At 24.6% G+C, this 21,624-nt stretch overlaps 4 protein-coding genes across 5 annotated transcripts; 2 read left to right on the top strand and 2 right to left on the bottom strand.

Moving 5' to 3' along the window:
• Nucleotides 1–210: 210 nt before the first annotated feature.
• LOC114129241 (cytosolic carboxypeptidase-like protein 5) lies at nucleotides 211–7,257 on the bottom strand. Of its 2 annotated transcripts, none has more exons than XM_027993904.2 (12): nucleotides 7,118–7,257; nucleotides 6,555–6,906; nucleotides 6,388–6,483; nucleotides 6,146–6,321; nucleotides 5,849–6,011; nucleotides 5,589–5,767; nucleotides 5,163–5,419; nucleotides 4,827–5,092; nucleotides 4,615–4,753; nucleotides 2,130–2,337; nucleotides 1,864–2,067; nucleotides 211–1,401 (listed from the first exon to the last, which is right to left on the bottom strand). In XM_027993904.2, exons 2-12 carry the CDS (start codon nucleotides 6,688–6,690, stop codon nucleotides 1,159–1,161), a joined length of 2,067 nt encoding a protein of 688 aa, XP_027849705.2. In that variant the 5' UTR covers nucleotides 6,691–6,906; nucleotides 7,118–7,257; the 3' UTR covers nucleotides 211–1,158. The 2 variants fall into 2 exon arrangements, 1 of the variants encoding a protein (XP_027849705.2); XR_003592820.2 differs by lacking the exon at nucleotides 7,118–7,257 and adding an exon at nucleotides 1,678–1,777 and having other exon boundaries at nucleotides 1,181–1,401; nucleotides 6,555–7,109.
• A 342-nt stretch (nucleotides 7,258–7,599) lies between these two features.
• Nucleotides 7,600–8,648, top strand: LOC114129242 (U-scoloptoxin(05)-Sm1a). Its single transcript, XM_027993906.2, has 3 exons — nucleotides 7,600–7,955; nucleotides 8,048–8,200; nucleotides 8,296–8,648. The coding sequence occupies exons 1-3, from the start codon at nucleotides 7,892–7,894 to the stop codon at nucleotides 8,499–8,501; spliced, it is 423 nt and encodes a 140-aa protein (XP_027849707.1). The 5' UTR covers nucleotides 7,600–7,891; the 3' UTR covers nucleotides 8,502–8,648.
• A 918-nt stretch (nucleotides 8,649–9,566) lies between these two features.
• On the bottom strand, nucleotides 9,567–11,850 carry LOC114129264 (protein eiger). The gene is made up of 4 exons (XM_027993942.2): nucleotides 11,241–11,850; nucleotides 10,577–10,803; nucleotides 10,299–10,447; nucleotides 9,567–10,006 (listed from the first exon to the last, which is right to left on the bottom strand). Exons 1-4 carry the CDS (start codon nucleotides 11,810–11,812, stop codon nucleotides 9,755–9,757), a joined length of 1,200 nt encoding a protein of 399 aa, XP_027849743.1. The 5' UTR covers nucleotides 11,813–11,850; the 3' UTR covers nucleotides 9,567–9,754.
• A 4,895-nt stretch (nucleotides 11,851–16,745) lies between these two features.
• Nucleotides 16,746–20,674, top strand: LOC114120719 (uncharacterized). The gene is made up of 7 exons (XM_050204650.1): nucleotides 16,746–16,803; nucleotides 17,779–17,930; nucleotides 18,055–18,105; nucleotides 18,172–18,312; nucleotides 18,600–19,217; nucleotides 19,299–19,467; nucleotides 20,034–20,674. The coding sequence occupies exons 2-7, from the start codon at nucleotides 17,823–17,825 to the stop codon at nucleotides 20,522–20,524; spliced, it is 1,578 nt and encodes a 525-aa protein (XP_050060607.1). The 5' UTR covers nucleotides 16,746–16,803; nucleotides 17,779–17,822; the 3' UTR covers nucleotides 20,525–20,674.
• The last annotated feature ends 950 nt before the right edge of the window (nucleotides 20,675–21,624 follow it).

Here is a 21,624-nt window from a genome sequence, read left to right as displayed (position 1 = left end):
TAATCATTTATTGAATTCATATGATATAATATTTTCACATGATCAACAAATATCTAAAGCTGTGAATCATTTGCTGTGTTATATATATTATTATTGATTATAGAACAGATAGAAGATTATATAATAGTCTATTCTATAATCAATGCTATCACATGCAATATGCATTCATAAAATTAATTTACAAAAAAATTTAAAAATTAATATCAAAAATAATATTATATTATTCCTTTATTTATTTAAAAAAATTTAATGTAACAAACAAATCATGTATAATATTATGCTTATAATCTATATAATTAAATCATTGAATAAATGAAAATCATTTATTCTGCAATTAAATCAATACTAACATCATTATTTTATTTCAAAATATATAAAACTATAAATAAAACAACAAGATTAAATTTAAATTATTAAATAATAAATAATAAACAGTCTTCAGGAAACTTATAAGAATGAAAAAAACATCAGGATTTTTGAGATATTATTCAAAAAATAATAAACATTACTTAAATAGATCATAAATCAGTATAGCACCTAATTTAGTCCTTAATATATAAATGATTTATACAAACACAAAATAATAATAAATTAATTAAGAGTAAACTATAATGTAGTAGTAAATAGTAGTCAATTTAAATCATACAATTAATGTTGGCTGTAGTAAATCAATTGATTATTTATTTTTTTCCATAGTTTACTTATATTACGCAATGGTGTAAAATCAATTCTTTTCTAAATACCACAGCTTTGAATAATTTTAATAGTTCTTAGATCATTATAACTGATATGAATTAAAAGGTGAACTAATTGAAACATCAATTTAAATTTATTGGACACAAACAATTTAACATCAACTATTTTAGTTAGTACACCTAAAAATTATGGTAAATTAAATACTAAAATGCTTGCAAAGTTGCAACAATGTTTTGTTGTATGTTATATTAAACAAACTAAAATGAAATCAACAATTTCAAATAATAATTTAGATTGGTTGAATGTTTTTCTAAAGAAAAACTGATATTTTTTTATCCAATAGGGTTTTTCTTATAATATGTTGAGTTTCATAGCCAAGTATCATAGATTGACAACTTTTAAATTTTCTTAATTTTTTTTTTTTTTTTTAAATGCATATTATTTTAACCTTTATGTTTTATACTAGGGACAATTATGCATAGAAAATATTATATTATCTGAAGTATTTGTATTTGCAATTGCTTTTTGTTTACTTGGTGGTATTTTCCGCTTTTTTTTATTTTTTTTTAATATTCCACTTTTTTTAATAGTTTTACGAAGTGGGACTGATTTTCCTTTTGGTGCAACAGCAATAGTCATAATGGGTTGCAATAATTTGGATGTAGATGGATTCATCAAATCATATGATATTGAAGATTTCTTTATCTGAAATAAATTTAATAGTGTAAACTATTTATGTAGATAAATAAAATATCAATCTAATATTTAATAGCAAATTGTATTTAGTTAATCATCATCAATAAATTATTCAAAAATTAAATGGCAATAGTTTTAAATAATAAAATTGCTTACACTAATGTTTGATTTTGAACACATAATTACTACCAAGCAAAGCTAAATATTTGTAAGCAAGTACAAGTCATCTATCAGTATCACCAAGAGCCACAATGAAAAACAGTATATAGAATTATATATTCTTACTTATAGGCTAATTTCCATTATTTATACACAAATGTTGGAAATTGTTGAGAACCTCTTTCAACCTAAAGAGCCATTAAGTTCTCTTTTTCAAGTTTAAAAACTAAAAAAAAAAGCTTGGAATGGATGCTTTTCTAAGAGCATATAAAAAGAATAACATTTTAAATTACAATAAAATACTAAATTTACTTGTTTTGACGTAATTGGTGTATCAATATTTATGCTACTGGTGGATTTTGAACCTAATCGTCGAGTACGATTACAATCATTAATAATATTTGATCGTAATATCTCCCGTAATCCTGTTAATGATTTAAATTCACTGCTATCTAACCGACTGTTTGGATTTAAATTTGATAAATCCAAAATTGAAATTGCCAATGATTTTCCAACCTAAAAAAATTAAATCATTATAATATTTTAGTTGGATACTTATTACATGGTAATTTTTTAACCTGTTCAAAAACGGTTGGAGTAAATTTAGGAGGAATAACACTTTGAATAGGTCTTCTTTCGGAAACAAAGTTTACTTTAGGAGGAATGTAGTTAACAAATCTGCCAGTATTGTAATTACATTCTAATGTGTAACTACGTACAAGACCTGTATATTTAAGAACAGCTACTCGACCACTTCCTTCTTTACTTAGACCAAATTTCTTATCCCTGAAAATGCATAACAAAATTACAATATAAATACCTAACTATTACCTAAAATTATTCAAATTTTAAATTCCATAACTAAAGCAGAATTAAATTTTTTTTTGATCCAATCAAATTGTAAAATTTACAGTAAGTAGCTTAAAATAATTTTAAATTTTTAGGTAATAAAACATTCAGTTTAATAAGTATGTATATTATTTTACATGGTGTTTAACTATTTTCAGTAAATTAAATGACTTATCTTATAAGGATCATAATCAAGGCTAAGAATTTTAGACATTTGCATATTTGATTAGAAAATGCATATTAAAATTCTGGTTACAAATTCGATCCATATTACAATGATTTCAAATACAAAAATTAATAGAATTAATGAAACATTTTTTTTTGTTACAAATTTATAGTTCAACAAAAAAATATTTAATATATGTATGACAACCAAAATATTAAATTATTGATCGTTTGACAAAATAAATTAATTCATCAATGGTTATTTTAGTATTGTTCTCAATGCACAAAGAATAATTTTATAACATAATCTCTTTTGTACTGAGAAATCGTAATAGTGACTACTGACTGGCTCGTATTTATTTTTATCCAAATTTACGAAGGCATTAATATTGTATCTTAATATAAAGTGGTAGTTTTATTTTATTCTCATATACCTAATTTATGTAAATTGTATTTTATTTAACAAACTGCATACTTTTCAAATTTTTAATGCACATTATGATGTTTTTTTAATGCATATGAATACATATATTTGAATACTGTTTAGCGCATTGAGTTCAGAGCCTTAGATGATTATGTAAATTTGTACTGTTAGTAACATACTACAAATAATGGAAGTTATAATCAATAAACAAAAACTATAACTATTATTAAATAAGTTATAATTTATTTAACTATTGTAAATAAATACATTACAGATTAAGAGCAAATCATGAAATTCTTTTTTTTCCTTTATTTTATGTTCAAAATAATGTTTAGTTACTACTATTGAAATGTAATAGGGTTTTACTAAATTATATATTTTTGTATTTATTGTTTAGCTCTATTCAAAAATAAAACAATAAAATCTAATGTTTTTTATGTATGTATGTGAAAATATTTTTTGAAGTAGAAAAAATACTTCCATATATTTTCTGATAAGAAAATGAATCTAGTTGATTTTAAGGGGTCAAAAAAAACTAACAATTTCCCAGTATTTATGTAAATATTATGAAAAAAAAAAAAAAAAATTAGAGAATAATTAGAATTTTTGTAGAAAACTAGTCACAGACACACTCAATCTTATTCTTTTGTTGTAATTCAAAAATCAAAAAAATTGTTGATATATTTTTATTGTATTTTTTTTTTCAAATATTTAAATTAGTTTCAAATTTTTTTATATATATATATATATAATATATACAACAAACCTATTCGCATAGTTCAGCAGTAAAATTATGATATTTAAGATATGAATATATAATTATAGTAATAACGCTGACCGACTGTCTTCCTTTAGAATTGTTTTTTTGTAAGCACATACTTACCCACTGTTATTATTTTTATTATTGTTGTGGGTGTACATATAATTTTTCAGTATGAATATTATTTATAGGTGATATACATGTTTATACTTCTAGGTTTGACTTAATAATTAGAAATTTAGAGTAAAATCTATAAACCATTTCAACTAGAAGACTAGTCTTTTAACTACTTCTACTGTTTGTCAGCTTTACATAATGGATAGTTTTTTGTACGGATTATTTTACGAAGTATTGAAAATTTTTATTGTTTGAACTTCTCCCCCTTCAAAAAAACCACATTCATAGCTATACATAGAATTAAAATAATAATTAGAAAAAAGTTACCACCAAAGACAAATATTCTAATCTTTAGTAAATACTAAAATAGTTAAAAACTAAATATTATATTTTTTGCTTTGATTGCACATGTGACATACAGTCAAGACCTTATACTACCTAGTATAAGGTCTATGCATACAGTACTAGTACATAATAAATAATGAAAATAATGTAAGTATTATGCAAATACTTATCAAGTTAAGATAATTAATTGTATTAATATGGTTTTATAATTTAAGTTCTTTCTCATTTTAGTTTTACTTAAGGCTTCTTAAAATAGTGGTGATCTTATTCAACTTGGGTGATATTCTAACTACTGTTGTAACATAAATTTGATTACTTTGTATACATTATACATACTAAATATATTATTTTAACCAACATTCTTTTATGATAAAAAATGAAATAAAATAATTTAAATTCTTACTTAGAATACATATTACGCTTGCTGAAATTACAAGAAGTGTAATGAAAGTTTTGATTGTTTATAGTCATAAGTGTGGGATAAACCATACATTCAATATTATCAACTATGTTGTCAAAATTATTTCCATACATAAATATCCCTAGTATAAAACATAAAGATTAAACAAAATATACAGTAAAAATAAAAATTAAGCAACTTAAAAAGTTGTTAACCTTTTTTAGATGCATGACCATGAAAATCAACATATAAATATAATCCTGAATCAAGGCCTTTATTTGTAAAAGAATCAGCTGTGCATGATTGGCTCTTCTTTAATAAGGCATTGAATGAATCTACATCATTATTTAAAATTGTTGGTTTCATTTTAGCATTTAATTCATCATTATTATCCGATGAGTTACAAAAAATTGATGTAGAATTTTCTTCGATTAATTCATCTCGTAATTCATATCCAAAGTGATGATACAAGATCAATGATCTATAACATATATCACAGATTTAATTTATTGCACACAATTTTAAAATACAAAAGTAGCTAAGTTAAAAACCTGGCTGCATAAATAGATGGATGAAGTTTCAAAGATGGTTTTAGATAAAACCTGTTGAGATTACAACCTCTAGTATCTGTACGATAAAATCCTCTAGCTACTCCATCTGGATTTAGCATAGGAATTAGTTTAAAAACATAATTTTGACGAAGTATATTAGCTTGTTCATCTTTACTAACTAAATATTTTATCAAACCATTCATCACAAAACTAGAAGGTGTTTCACCTGGATGTACTCTAGCACTCATTATAATAACCTATAAATTAAGTTTTAAAACAAAAAAAGTTTAATAATTTAAAATCATTATTTTAATTTTATTGAATAAACAGATACAGAAACAATTTAACACGAATAATATGATAATTTTTTATTAAATCAGTATAAATGATTTTGTAATCTATATTATTACGGTTATATTTAAATACCTTTTTATTTTTGAAAACAAATGACCTAGGTTTGTCTTCTGGAAATAATCCAAATAAACGGCATTCTCTTTCTTCTGAAATACCTTTGAAGGAACTAATAGTTAACAAATCCACAGAACGATTTTCTAAGGACTTTACAATAGTTTCTCGATAAAAATAAATGTCCGTTTCATTGTTTTCTAAATAGTATTTTAAAATAAAATCTTATTTAATTTATTTTAATTTAAAGAAAATAAATTTTAATATTAATTGGAAAATACCTCTTATATCTGATGATAATGGAAATTGTTTTTCATAAAAACTTAAGCTGTTACATAACTCGGTATATGTATAAGGATAAGTAAAAGCATAATATGTTGTAGCTTCAATATTTTTTAAAGCACGATGACTAAAACTCAATACAAATTCTTGGTTATTGTTTATCTAAAAAAAAACTCATCAGATGAGTTTATTCACTTCTTATAATTTAATATACATACACTATATTTTCTAGTTTATATGTCATGAACTAGTTCATGAATACATAATAAGTACCTATGTACACATTAATTAAATACCTGGTAAGTTGGTATTTCTTTTATTCTTGACCACGATGCTTTACAAAATTTTTCACTTGATTTATCAGTTTTTCCTAAATCAACTTTAAATACGGGAGTCATGCCTTGACTATACATTTTACTTTGATTATTTGAACTCACTATATTTAATCTTACATGCATACCAGGAGTACCTCCTTTAAAATAGTGACTCAATTAAAAATCTTTAACTTTATCATTATTATACTTGAATGCACTTTTACCTTTTAAGGCAAAGTAGAACCATGACTTGTAGTTGCATTCAAACTCTGTGCCACCACAGTCTGGGTTTGTCCATAAATGAAATTCCAAATCTTCGTCTACAATATTACACATTACATAAACTTAGCATACACTCACAAAACAAATAGTTTAATAATTGTTATCGCACCAATGCCAGGAATTTGTTTGCTGACATATTTCACTCGAGCGAGATTAGCAGACTCAAAATTGCTCAAAATTGTAAATGAGTTATGAATAAATACACCCGGTTGTACCTCGGGTACAACGTCTGAGGTAATGTTCATCTTAGTCTTAGATAATTCTATTACACTTCATGGAAAGTCGATGAGGTCAAACATTGAAGTTTACCAATCGTTGAGAAAACTTGCGACAGCTGTGTACGGTAACAGTTAAATACGTAGCTGGCTATGTTGTATGCACCTTAAGACAAAATTTAATAACATTTCTGATGAATTATACTTCAATTTCGTTCACATTTCACAATTTTCGTCCGACATGATCTGAAATAATTAATATCAAAATATGTGAATTTCGAATCACGAGAGTTAAATTGTATCACTGAGTACAGGCATACAAATAGAAAATAATAAAATTAAATCATTAAACAATAAACATGATCATATAGGTATCATTAGAAACATGTAAATAAATAAATAACGAATAATTAATCGGAAAGCAAAAAAATAATATTATGTTCAAGGTGGTTAATACCTTTCGTAATAGGTGGATCCAACTTGATTGTATAATTTTGTAATGTTCTTGTTCTAATGTGTTGTTAAGCTAAGCAGCTGATTTTTAATTGACTATTCAAGATTTTCAAGAAGACCATATCGTTACGTATCGGGTTTTTGTAGTGATACGTATCGAAATAAAACCGATACACATCGAAACGTTAAACAATTTTGGATGTTCAATGAGAACGTTCCGGCTTTCCAACGTTCCGATTATGGTACCGTAAGCCACGTACCGACATCAAATCCCGATACGAATAGATACGTATCGCAGATGTAACTTTTTAACGTATCGTAAACTTCTTGAACACTCGAGTCCGTTCCCGGAACGTATCGGAACGTATCGATACGTATTATTTTCTTCCTTGAAAATCTTGATTCCTTCAAAGGATTTCGTCGTTTTTTCCATGACCTTATCATACAGTCCATTGTTTTGGTTATTGTTTTTCATCAATTGTATGGGTATTTTGTTTATTATAATTGTTATTTAGTTATAACTTTTAATACCTAGTTTTACATATTATAAATACGTTCTTCTACAGTATACCAGTGTAATACCTAGTTTTACACTTAAGTATCCGCTACCTATGTTAAACTATAGAACATAATGTTCATTGATCTATGATTAAATGATTAATTAGAATAAACCTTTAAAACCAACAATTTATTTATTTTAAATTTTGTTTTTTGACAATTGAAAACTGTTTACGTTGTATTCATCTTAATTTTTCATATTCGATTTTAATTTTAGACAATGGTTAATACAAATACATTTTTTTTATTAGTACTTGTAGCTTTTATTTCTACTATAAGAAATGGTAAATATATTGTGTTGAATATTTTAAGGCGTGTTAGCTTTAAGGTGTGGTTTTTTATGCTACATAAATAATTTTTTATTTATGTTGTTTAGCTGTGAGTATATCATGTTACCAATGCAATAGTACTGACATCAATGATCAATTTCGGTGTACAGAGTTCATGGATACGGATGGCTTAGATCCTCAACCTTGTACAAGTGTTTATAATGCTGCTTATTGTGTCAAACTGATAGGTCGCTATGAAGGTATTTATATTATTACTTTATTAGCATAATTTTTGAAAATGCCCAAAAGTAATATTCGATAATATTATTTTGTAATTTTTTTTTTTTTTTTTTAGGAGGACTCGGAGTTACACGTTATTGCTCATCACATAATTTGGGGAATTACTGCAATTATGTACAACGGCCAGGTGATGTATTAGAATATCGAACATGTGTTTATACTTGTGATTCTGATGGTTGTAATGGTTCAAGCCAAGTTAAGTTATTTGGGTATTTAATTGGTTTATCTTTTTTGCCATGGCTTATAAATCTATTATCTTAATTATTAACATTACCTAAATAATCTGATTTGATTTATAAGTAGGTAATTTATACCACATTCTAATTTATTTTAAATATTTTTTATTTTATAAATTGATCATACATTTCATAATGAATTCCACAATTTTAAATATACTATCTATTGATATTCATGTATTTTTTTTTTGGCCTTGAAAGTAAGATTGTTTAGTTGTAAAAAAACTATATAGCTTAAATTTGTTATGATTTGATCAAATATATAAATATATGTATAGGTATATTATACATTATAATTAGTCGAATCCACTTAAATAAAAGTAATAATATTGTGATTACTGTATATTTTCTTAAACAATATGGATGACATTTCATGAAATGCAGTATTATTATTAAAAAAAAAAAATAGTGTCACATGCCAATTAAAAACCAAGTTTTTGAAGCTTATTTCTTATAATAATAATTATAAAAAAAAACCATGAATTAGATATTTTTTTCATTATATGTAAGCCTATATTGTATTATTTATTATTTAGAACATCTAAACTCCATATTATTAATTAATACAAAAAATGGTTATTTTTACATATTATTTTTACCTGGAAAATAACTTTCAATATCCACAAATTTGGTTTTTCAAATAATTTTAAATTATTTCTAACAAAATCAAAAATATTTCAACAATATTTTAAACTATATATTATGTATGATTAGTATAACAATTATTACGTTTGAGTGTTTGGAGCATCTTTTAAAACTCTAATTTTTTGATATACCAATAACTTAAATTCCAGTTACTCCTAGTAATATAATAACATGTAAGAAGTAACAATCATTTGTATTAGTTTATGTTTTTTAGAAATTTTTTAAATTTTATATTATTTTATAAAATTACAAATTATATACAAAGTCATTTAAACATTTATTTTTCTTTATTAGGAATCTTAATCATAATAATAATATTAAATGATGATAAATTGTTAAATTATTATAAAATTTATAATAAAAGTTTTTTTAATCTAATGTGTTCAAATTAAATCTAGGATAGATGTAGACATTTGTTTAAAATTGTATGTTAGTTCATTAGAAATAATAATTTTTATATGCATATATTGTAATAAATAATAATGTAATACAACCAATCCGTCCAATCATATGACTGAACCAAATTATGTTTATGTTATATTTTTAAATAGTATTTTTTATACTGTTTGTATTATTATTATTATTATTAAATAAATTATATGATTGTTGATTAACAAAAATATACATGTTTATTTATCTTTTACCATCTTTTGAAATTCTAAAGAGTCCAAAAAAACTTTTGACAGGATCCAAAATTATAAATCTTTCACTATCTAAACCTTTTATGGATAAATTATCGTTAGAATCGAAATATATTAGACCTCCAGTGTAACACGAGTCTGATGATTGGGTATCTTGATGTCGAGTTGAAGTACAACCAAGTATTTTTTCTTCATTTTTCATAACATAATATCCATTGATGTCATGTTTATCTGAATAGTATATCTGTAAAAAATTTAAATATATTTAATTATTATGATTTCAACTTATTCATAATTTTAACTAATAACTAAATTATTATTTTTTTTTAATAACATTAATAGTGGTTACATATTAACCAACTATTTTACATATTTATTTATTAATTCCAAAAGTAAAATTTAAAAATTGTTTTTTTTTTTTGTATGAAGTTATGCATAGAAATTGTATTAAAAAATCAAAATATTAAAATATAATTGTTATCCTGAAAAGTTAATAGATACTATGCAAATATATTAAATAATATTTATTATCTTACTTGAGCATAAACAAAATAAAGTCCTGGTTTTAATACTTCAACTTTTCCATTTTTCATTGTGAGATGATTTGCGTTGTTCGTATTTAGTCCCCAAAGATATTGGGTCCAGTCTCTAAAATCACCATCTGGATGTTTCAAACGTCCATTTCCTATGCAATTTAATTGTTTACTATAATTGCTTAATATTATTGGTATACTTCTTTATTAAATCAAATGTATTATGATATTATTTTAATTGTACAATCTACATAAATTTAATAATTATTATTAGTTATTACCATTGTAATGTGGATGTGTTTTGGTACTGTATTTTGATGAATCACTTGTAAAATGTGCTGCTACAATTTCTTGAGTTTCTTTAAAATCTTCATATGATTCTTCATCTTCGGATTCCATGGATACTTTTTTTTTTAACATTCCCATTTTTTTAGACTTTCTTCGACTATAAGTCTTTACTGTATTTTCTTCTTGAATTATTTCTACATCAGCCTTTTCATTTTTTGAGCTTTAATTAAAAATGAATATTAATTTTATTTTATTTTATTAGGTAATATTTTATTTATTTCATCTTTTGAATAATAATTTTAATCAAGTATGTAATTATATTATTGTTAAAGATAGTTACATTATCTACAGAATGTAAATCAGCCTGACATGAAATAATGTATCTGTAATTTTTCTAATTGTCTTGCTCTCTATCTCAAACTAATTTAACTAGATTTATGTTAAAGGTTCCTCAGCTCAAATGTATAAAAAAAAAAAAAATAAATACATTTTGAATCCAAAGCTAGACTTAACACCAAATTGACACTGATCATATGTTTGTACAATCTGAGTTAATATTAAAAAAAAAACTATTTTAATTGGTTGAATACCAATATGATAAGATTAAATTAAAAATGTTGACTTGTAAAGATTAATGTAAGTATATAAAATAATTACCTATTTAATTCATTTTTCACTATAATATTTGTTGCATCAATCACAGCGTTGCGTCGATCACGAAATTTTGGTGGTGCGTGTGGTTCATTTGCCTGATATGTCTTTGCTGGCCAATTATTGTCCGATAAGTCTCTGCCCATAAATCGATCGTCTCCTTCATTATAGTCCTCTTCTAAATCTTCATATTCATTTCCATCAATTTTAACTTTGTTTTGATCTTTGTATGTATTACTTACATGTTTTGCCACAAGTTCATTTCTAACTATGTCAGTAAAGGTATTTAAATCATTAATTGCATCTTCAACGGTACCTACAAGTCGATTGATTTGTTGATTAGTGTCTATGTGCCATTTGTAAGATAATGTAACAGTCAACAGACAACTGAATATGCACAATGAAACAGAAAAAATTAAAATAATCATTTGTATTGATATAGGTGATATAGAAGATTGCTTGGTAGACGGCGACATGTTGTAATTACGAGCGAATCCGTTGCCTCCAACATACATGTTTTGAGGACTTAGCGTTGTATGTTGGGGGTTTACATACTTCTGGGACGCAGCAGAGCACATCTTGTTTTGAGATGGTTTTCATACTGTTACTTTTATAATATCAAATAATGTTTTTTGAACCTGGATTTTTAAATTAAACATTTTTATCTAATCTTTTAATAACCTTTGATCTTTTATCACTAGAAACGTAAATAGTTTTCTTTGTGTGTATAGTATTGCTCTAAAGTGACCTATAATTGATTTCGGTATTATTATTCAATATAATTATCGTATTGAGCAGACTAAAACTGTTAACTTGTTTTAGTATCTATTTAGGTACGTTAATATAATAATACGTCATGTAGGTACATACTGTTTAGAATACCAATATACCTATTGTATCGAAATATCCAATCACTGATTATTGTTTCCTTAATATTATTTATTGAATTATCAATTAGATAAATGTATTAGTAATTATTTTATTTTTGTGTACGATAATATAGTATACGTATTCAGTATTCATAATTATTTTTCACAATAATTCAGGATTTTATTTTTTATCAAATTTGTGGGTTTACAATACAAATATTACCTTTTAAAAAAAGTAATTTTTTAATACCTAATCGTTAAAAATTGAGCTTTGACGAATTGGTTTTACAAATAACAGTAATTGATATCTATAGTTATTGAAGACAATAAAAAGTACTGATACAGGATTTGGATGAGCTATTGGCTATTACTGGATTGATTACTGGAACGGTATAAAAAATGTATTACAATTCAACAATTGTGTTGAGATATTAAATTTGTAAACAATAGTTAATAATTAAAAAATGCATTTAATAATAATTTTCTCCGAAAACAACGATTTCAGCTACAAGATTTCATAATTTTTTCAACTTTTTTATGTCTATTATATAACAATAGATCTAAAAATAATCTCGTTTTGCTGTCAACTTTTTATTGAAATAATTTAATAAATTTCAAAATAAAACCTTTGTAAACTATTTCAATTCTAATTTGTGGAGACTAAAAATTCGGTGCTTTTTTATTTTAAATAATATAATATGTTCAAGTGTTTAACTATCATAGAAATATATATATATATGTATATTGATATGTCTATTTATCAGTATAGAATTCTTTAGCCCTTGAAATAATTAATTATTATTTAATATTTATTACATACATAATTTAATTATGCATTGATATACATTGTGACATTCTAATCAAAATGTATTGATTTATTGTGTGTTTTCCACTTTTTGGAACATTTTAAAGTATTAAGAGGATGTCGTGCCCGCATGTTCTATCTTTGTATTACTAATGTACATTGTAGCGAATTTGCTTCAGCAGAAACAATTTTATGCTATTTGCTTTAATTGTTAAGTCAATTTGCTTATATAATAAAATATAAAAGTGAGAATATTATATCTCAGGTATCTCAGGGTTTTTATTGATATTTTTATTTAAAAGTGAATTATGAGCAATTAAAATTTAATATTTTACATATCTAGTGTTATAACTCGGTTTAAAAGTATCTTTAAGTTTGATTATAGATAAAGTGAATTTTAATATTAAAGCTAACAGCATATTAAAATGGTTTTTGCTGAACGTATATTTGTCGTCTAATATGAACGACGAACGTTTGTAAAATGGAGACAACGCCCTCTTAACTTTAAGAGTTAAGGTTTATATTCAGGATAGAAAACAGTAAACAATTGCAGTACTTCTTGGAATAGTTTGAAAAACGAAGAAATTATTATTATAAGTTTAAAACGGGAATTTTTATGCAAAAACACATTTTCCAGTCAAATTTAATCTATTGTATATAATAAAAAATTAAGAACTGTAGAGATTTAAATTTTTCTCAAATTTATGTAAGTATTTTTTAGACTTTATAATATTTTTAAAACATAAACTGATTCTTAGTATGTTATAGGTATTTATAGGCATTCGACATTTCTAACATTTTCAACGTTTTAATTTTTTTTTTGTTTTATGTATGAATAAAAAATGTTAGCAATAAATACAAGGTTCCTTCATAAGTTGTGTTTACTACCTAAAATAAACATTTATCAACAATTCATAATTACGATCTTTTTTATTGAATTTTAAACAGTTTTATTAAAATAATTAAAATTATAAAAATATGTTAATTCTTTTGTTGCTTATAAATATTGCTATTTTTATTATTCACACTTAAGATTTTAAACTTGAAATATCCTATTAGGTATTAGTATTATTGTATATTTACTTATATTCTTAAATATAAAAATTTAAAAATGTACATAGGTAAGTGTTATTTTTATTTTAGATATAGTGTTCAAATTTTTATAAACTTAGATATTTAAATTAACGATTTTTGATATTATTCAATAAAATATTATTTGTAAGAAGTAAGAACTCTTCATTACTAAGTATTATGGGTTGCTCTATATTGCGCCCCATTTAATTTTATTTGTGTAAATTACGACCGGTATATTATATTTTATACATACCTAAATTGCAGGTTAGGATGTATATTTTTATACATGCGCGTAAAACCCTGGTATATTTGAAATGTACGTAAATTGCGGCCTAGGATATTCGTACTTAAATTTATTATAATAAAAAAATGTATCATTAAACATTTTTAAGTAAGAAACTGGTAAATATTTGGAACCGAAAGTTGGCCCAGGTATATTTCGTATGTACCTATGTCTAAATACTTTCATTCGTGAATTACGTTAAAGACTTTCAAAATCAATATTATTTTCCTTTCCATTTTTAGACTTTGGATTGATAATATAATTGTAATAATATTATAATATTAGTATGATTAAAAATATTGGTTTTGATGCTTTTTTTTATAAGTAAAAATATACTATTAAAAATTTGTAATTAAGAAACGGGTTAAAATTTGTAAGATAATTCCCGTAAATAGTCTAATCAAGTTTTACTTGTATTCATACATTTTGTCATGCATAAATGTTTCTTTTCAGTTATTTTTTTTTGTTTTTGTTCTCCGATTTATGTACGTATCATATTGTCTTTTTCTTAAGGTTAATGACATGAAATACATTTGGGTATGATGAATTGTATGAACTGTTTAATTTCTTATATGATTCACAACTATGTGTTGTGCGCACCGTTGATATGAATTCAGTCCATATATATGTATATGACATATGTTGTGGAAACTCTACGTCGTTGGTTAAATATGTTTCAAATATGCAGTCAGTAAATTTTATTATCCTATCATTTTGTGGTTGTAATGGCGTAATGTTCTTATATCATATTCAAAACAATCTTCAATCATATCTTAAGTTAAAAAAGATGTTAAAAAAATAATTTATAAAAAAATTACTTATCTCAGTATTGTTATTTTTGTAATCATTACTTAAGTCTAATTTCTGTATTTTTTTGTGCAAAATTTAATCAAGGTCAAAACCACACCTTTTTACTTTAATATAAGACCAAGCATGTATTTCAGCATTGTGGATGGTCTTTTCAAAATTGGAATACAATCGAATGGGACTGCTAATAATATTATATAATATATAATAATAGTAATAATAATAATAATATTATCTACATTGATAAATCAAAGATTAATACTTATTTTTAAATTGCATAATCGATCGGAAATCGAAAAGCCGCAATTTACATAGTATAATAGGTATATGATTACGATCTTTTTTTTCAATTAATTTTTTAAATATTTAGATTAATTTTAAGCTATTCATACCACGAACTCATTCACATCGTTCTAACGTGTGGTACGTTTAGGTATATTTTTTCATTGTTTGTATTTTTGTAAGTTATTATAATATCAGCTTATAATATTTTTTGACAAACATTTGTTCAATCTTCTGCATTAATAATAGAAAACTTAATTTCTGATTTTAGTATTATTATATTTTATAAATATATAATAAATATACATATTATATTATACAGTCACTTAAATGATAACGAGGTATACATTACAGTAGTTCTACTGATCGTTCGTTCTATTTCATATGTATACATATATATATATATATATATGTATTTAATCATAAATAAAAAAATAAAATTAATAATTACTAAAATGATAAACACATCTAACAGTACTGGTATTTTAGAATATATAGTTGTGTGGGGCGATATAATTGTACATTATTAATAATGCATTTAAAGCCAATATCCAAATTCTTAAAGACATCAATTAATAGTTTGATACTTCTCTATAGTATTGATATAATAATCTGTGTTTGTAATATATATATGAAAAATAATTTTGTTTGAATTTACAATTTATTATATTGGTAACAACACTGAAAAAAATCGGAGTTGTTTTATTAACAAATTTGATTTGTTAAACGATTAATAGTTGCAATAACTCTAATACAGTAATACTAGCCATAGTGTTTTTTATATACAACCAAACGTTTTGTTACAAGTATTCATTTATTATGGTTATTTAATGTTATGTTGTATACACTAATTACTATGTAATAGTAATAGTGTATTTTGCATCTACTGCTAAAATGAAATTTTAACTATTTGTATTGTATCTTCAAGTATAAAAATTGAAACGCAGCAAGAATTAAACAATGCTCGAAACAAATAATATTTTAGTCCTTGCAAGCAATGTATTGTAGTAGATATTGTATTATTGTTATGGGTAGCCAAACAGTTTTGTTACAATTATTATATTTATTGTAATTATCTATAGAAATTTACGATATTACTGTAATTTCAACAAAGTTATTTAGTTTAGTATACAATATGTAAAATTAAAGTTGTGATAACGATATATCATGGGGAAAACCAGGATTCGTGCGATACACGCGTCACAACACTGAACACACACACACGTCACTCGACAGTCGACACACTCACACATCTTTTCCTCATTTTTATTATTTGATATTTCCACTTTCCACAGTGGGCTCTAATTAATTAACAGTATTACGATATTAAATGGTTTAATAATATTAATTAAAATACTAAAATATTTATATATCCAAGTATGGCAGACGAAGATGTCGTTGATTTTCTGAATGCTTGGGATCTTTCTCAATATATTCAAATATTTCGAGGTAAGTCTTAAAACATTTAAAACTAGGTAAGTACTTGTTTAAATTATAGTTATATAGTATAAATATTAAGTACACATTTACAAACAAACTAAACTTACATTTTGGGTGTTGTTACAATGTAATTGACTCTCGACGAAGTAGATACCTATTTGAACTGTATTAATATTGGTAGAACTTAAAAAAGTTAATTTTTCTTCATGACTTCATTATTTAATAAAATAAATACCTTGAATATGATTTTAATAATTTTTAATAGAAATTAACTAGAAATATAGCTACTTTTAAAACAATATATATATTCTGATATTATTTGATTTCAAACAATTCAATAGGTATGTTTAATTCACTAAATCTTAATTGAAATGTAATTAGTAGATAAATCCATAACTAAAAAGCAGATTTTTAGGTTTTTACATATCTTTGTTGGCTTTTTGTAGCATTATATAGATGATAAGTTTATCTTTTACAGAAAAAATTTATTTTGCATATTAAAGCATATTTTGGAGATAGAAAAATGTACCTAAATTCATATTTTTAGGTTTACCTACTATTGATTTTCGAGTTTGTGTATATTTTAATATGAGGTACAATATTGATAGTAAACATTGTTTAATTTAATGTAGACTTTTAGAAATATTATTTCTTATTGTACCTAACTTGTGTACTTACAAATCTATTAACAATTTTAAATAAAAAATATCATATTTTGTTATATTTTACATGTTTAAAGAATATTAAGAGAATCTTTTAAAAATTTTTTGAGCGTATAAGCATCATATTTTAAATATTTAGTAACTTGAAAATCTATATAACTAACCAATTTGTAATTAATTTTTTAATGCTAACTTATTTATGTTAGTAAATACTATATACTTACCTATGTAGTGTTTATATTACCTAATCTTTAATTTAAATGTTAATGATTTTCTATTGATGGTGGAATTTAATTTAGTTAAATATAATATTATTTTATAGAAAATGAAATAGATATTAAGGCATTAGGACTGTTAAGTGATGATATGATAAGGGAGCTAGTACCAATTATTGGTCATCGAGCTAAATTGAAAACTAATATTGATCAATGGAGAATAATTATACAAGGAATGACAGGATCCTCGGAAATAAATGTAAAGTCCAATATTAGACAAGTATAATTGTTACTTATTTGTGTATAATGTACAGTCATATCTTTTTAAGTACCTAACTAAAAATATCTAATTTAAACCTTATTTTTTTCTTTTCTTAATTTAGTTTGAAACAGAGCTAAATCAAAATTTGAGTGAAGATCACACCAACTTACAGGTAAATTAAAGAATATTCATACCTCTGTATTTCAGTATATCCTTTTAAAGTAACATTTTAATTTAGACTACACAAACTTCAACTACTTTGCCAGTTGAAAATCATATTTTAATAAATCAGGACAATTTGGCAGTAGTCGAAGGAGTAGTGCAACAAAGTGAAAAAACTTCTAAAGAAGTATCAAGTACACTGCAGTCATCAACAAATGTAAATACATTAAATATTTTATATTTTTTTTTCAACTTTTGTTATAATATTACTTATGTGTTGGCTTGGCTGTTACCTGTATAATATTATGTACTCATAAAATAATCATTACCTAACTCATTTTATTTTTATATCATTATTTTTTTAATGTATTTCATTATATCTCAAAACACAAGGTGCCATTTCTGTTTGTGGTTGAATTATTGGAGCTACTTTAAAACCTATTATAAGCTATTACCGTTTTGTAAATTATTGATACCTAATTATTAATATATAATTTTAATTAGGATGTACACAACCTGCTGAAAAGTACAAATGAAGGCAAGTCATTATTAGCTAGTTTTGGACAAAGTGGACTACTAGATAGTATAGGTCGTAGACGTCTCTGTAATCTTATTATAAATAAAGAACTTAAAGATGATGCACAGAAGCGTATTTTGTCTACAAGACTTCAAGACCTGGCATATCAAATAACTTCAGTTTTTCACCAAGAACGTACACCTACCTACTTCATTCCTTATATTTCATACGGTCCTGGACTGAAAAGATCAGCCAAAGGAAAACTACTAGACTGTCTAAACAACAGGAGAAGAGAATATCGAAAATCTGGGTTAATACAATCATCAAGAAGAAGTTCGACATCCTCTTCTTCTTCTAGTAGTTCTTTTTCTTTGTCAAAAGGACTCCAACACTCTGTTGAGGAAGAAGATAAGGAATTACATTCATCTGTAGAGGAAGGGTTGAAATGGTTACAAAATTCTAGTGACCCATGGGAAATAGTGGAAAAGAATTGGGATTTAACCACTAATGTACGTTTAAAGAAGCTTATGTCAAAAAATGGACAGTCGATTGCAAATTATATGTTAGAATATCCAGCTCTTAAGAAACCATCAGGCTATCTACTTGTAAGTTTAATTGAAGCCATCTTATAAAATTAATAAAAAAAAATCTGATCTAATTAACTTTTACTTTTTTTTTTGCTACAGATTTTAAAAGATTTCCAAGTGACTTATCCAGGCAAAGAAAATAAATTGTACCAAAACCTGATTATTTACAAAAATAATATTTTTGAGTTGCTTAGAGCTAAAGTGAATAAATCAAGAGAAGAATCTGTGAATAATATTTTGAATGAATATATTAAATTATATCTTGAAGGTTAGTTGAGATTATTTTTTAACTTTTTAATTATACATACTATATACAAATTGGTGGGACCAAAAATTCTTTATTGATACTCAACACTCATTTTAATGTGAGGGGGCATGTGGGCTATCATATGCGTTTATAAGTTTTAACTGAAAACATGTTAACATGGGTACTATTAAAATGTATCATGTAGGTAAATATGTTCATCTACTGTATGTAATATACCAATTTAGTTAAAGTTACATTTTTTAAAACTTTCATACTTATCAAATGGTGTCAAGATTTTAATTTTAGACTTTTTTTTTGATTATCATAGTATTTAGAAAATAAAAAATGTTAAGTTCAAATATACTAATTATTAATATTTAAAACATATTTACCATTTGAAAAATGTATTCCAGTTTTTTCTTTGATATGTAACATATAGAAATCAATACCAAAATTCAATAGAGTAACAAGGTTATATTAGGATATTGAATAAAATAAAAATGTATTACTCATATCTATTACCAATTTGTGAGGAGCCTATTTTTATTTATTATGCTAATATTTTTGTCTACTTTGTTAATTTTCAGAGGACGAGGAAATCTCTAATATTATCACACTTTTAAGTCTCTCATTCCTCATAAGTGTTTCTAGCACAAGAAACAAGAAATCAAAAATTTGGAGACCTTCAAAAATTGAAGTAAGGGATGGTTTTATAACTCACGTACGAAGTGATTCTGAAGTTCAAGAAACTATCACAAGAAGGAGAAACAAATTAATTCAATTTGGCCAAACATTACAACCTTTTGTTATCATAGTTGGTCACAGTTTAAAAGACATTTCATCTTATTTGGTAGTAGTGGATAACACATTTTATAGACTAAACTCTATAATAGCATCTGTAGATTGTTGCTTCAAAATAATTTTAACTCTAAACGCTGAGTATCCTGTTGAATCAGCAGGAGTTTGGTATTTTATTCAAAAAGGTCTATACAATTTAAAAACACCATGGGACAAAAATTACACAGCTGTGAACGCTTTTATGTCAGATGTTGGTATTCGTCACATTGAAGATGAATAATTTTTTTTTCAAGTATATTTTATTAATTTATCCAGTATATAGCTAAAGGAGGTTAATTCTTTTTATATTTAGTTATACATATTCATATAAAATGTTTACTTGTTTTTTATGTAATCAGACATTAAATAGTATTAAAATTTTGTTTAATCACTTCGATTTTTTTCATCCTGAACAGAAATTTAATTCCTATTTTTGTGCTGAAAATAATTGTTCTAGATCATTTACTTTAAAGAATTCCTTTCGTAAACATTTGCTAAACCACACCTATGAATCACAACCCTGTACTTCTCAACAGTTAAATAATAAAAATGCATTTATAGATGATATTAACAACACTAATGAACTAACTGAAACCACAACTGTATGTGAAACTTACACACATAATAATAATAGTGCATTTAATGGGAATAGTAAAGAAAATTTAATTATTGATCCAGGTGAGTTATTAAATCATTCGATAAGTAGTTTTCTTGCATCATTATATGCTAACCCTATAATACCAAGGAATGCTGTTCAATTTGTGGTCGATGGCCTGGATAAAGTTATAGTAGAAGGATTTTCTGCATACATTGCAAATTATAATAAAAATATGTTGTCTGAAAAAAAATATCTAGTGAATGTTATACTGTTATTGATAATATCACAAGTGTTTTTAAAAATGTTTTAGGTAATTTTAAAACTGAGCATAAAAGGTTTAATTTTTTTGCTGAGAAAGGTACTTACATAGAACCTAAGGAAGTTGTAATTGGCCAACGTTTAAACAAGATCATAAAAAATGGTGTCTCTATCCTTGAACCAATAAATTGTTCACAGCAGTTTATACCATTGAGAAAAGTGTTGAAACAATTTTTTTCACTTGAAAATATTCTTGGTGAAACATTAGAAAACATGAAGAATTTAATGAGTAACAAGAGTGTTTTAGGCAATTTTATTCAGGGTACTTTTTGGCAGAGTAGAATCAAGAAATTTGAAGGAAAGACTGTCTTACCACTATTTTTGTTTTTTGATGATTTTGAGAGTGGGAATGTTCTTGGTAGTCATTCTGGAATTCACAAGTTAGGGGCAGTTTATGTGTCCCTACCATGCATACCAATACACCG

The sequence above is a fragment of the Aphis gossypii genome, chromosome 3 (assembly GCF_020184175.1).
Source record: "Aphis gossypii isolate Hap1 chromosome 3, ASM2018417v2, whole genome shotgun sequence".
NCBI classification, from domain to species: domain Eukaryota; kingdom Metazoa; phylum Arthropoda; class Insecta; order Hemiptera; family Aphididae; genus Aphis; species Aphis gossypii.
Note: the sequence above shows the minus strand (reverse complement) of the source record. Positions and strands in the feature narration are given on the sequence as shown.

Excerpts from the sequence above, each read along its gene's own strand:
- LOC114129264 (XM_027993942.2), bottom strand. The coding sequence starts at position 11,812 with ATGTGCTCTGCTGCGTCCCAGAAGTATGTAAACCCCCAACATACAACG. Across the intron at positions 10,804-11,240 it reads GTGAAAAATGAATTAAATAG|CTCAAAAAATGAAAAGGCTG; the intron begins GTAATTATTTTA and ends TTTTAATTAAAG. Across the intron at positions 10,448-10,576 it reads AACACATCCACATTACAATG|GAAATGGACGTTTGAAACAT; the intron begins GTAATAACTAAT and ends TAAATTGCATAG.
- LOC114120719 (XM_050204650.1), top strand. The coding sequence starts at position 17,823 with ATGATAAGGGAGCTAGTACCAATTATTGGTCATCGAGCTAAATTGAAA. Across the intron at positions 19,218-19,298 it reads AACCATCAGGCTATCTACTT|ATTTTAAAAGATTTCCAAGT; the intron begins GTAAGTTTAATT and ends TTTTTGCTACAG. Across the intron at positions 19,468-20,033 it reads TATTAAATTATATCTTGAAG|AGGACGAGGAAATCTCTAAT; the intron begins GTTAGTTGAGAT and ends GTTAATTTTCAG.
- LOC114129241 (XM_027993904.2), bottom strand. The coding sequence starts at position 6,690 with ATGAACATTACCTCAGACGTTGTACCCGAGGTACAACCGGGTGTATTT. Across the intron at positions 6,484-6,554 it reads CAAACAAATTCCTGGCATTG|ACGAAGATTTGGAATTTCAT; the intron begins GTGCGATAACAA and ends GTAATATTGTAG. Across the intron at positions 5,420-5,588 it reads TTGTTTTCAAAAATAAAAAG|GTTATTATAATGAGTGCTAG; the intron begins GTATTTAAATAT and ends CTTAATTTATAG.
- LOC114129242 (XM_027993906.2), top strand. The coding sequence starts at position 7,892 with ATGGTTAATACAAATACATTTTTTTTATTAGTACTTGTAGCTTTTATT. Across the intron at positions 7,956-8,047 it reads TATTTCTACTATAAGAAATG|CTGTGAGTATATCATGTTAC; the intron begins GTAAATATATTG and ends TATGTTGTTTAG. Across the intron at positions 8,201-8,295 it reads ACTGATAGGTCGCTATGAAG|GAGGACTCGGAGTTACACGT; the intron begins GTATTTATATTA and ends TTTTTTTTTTAG.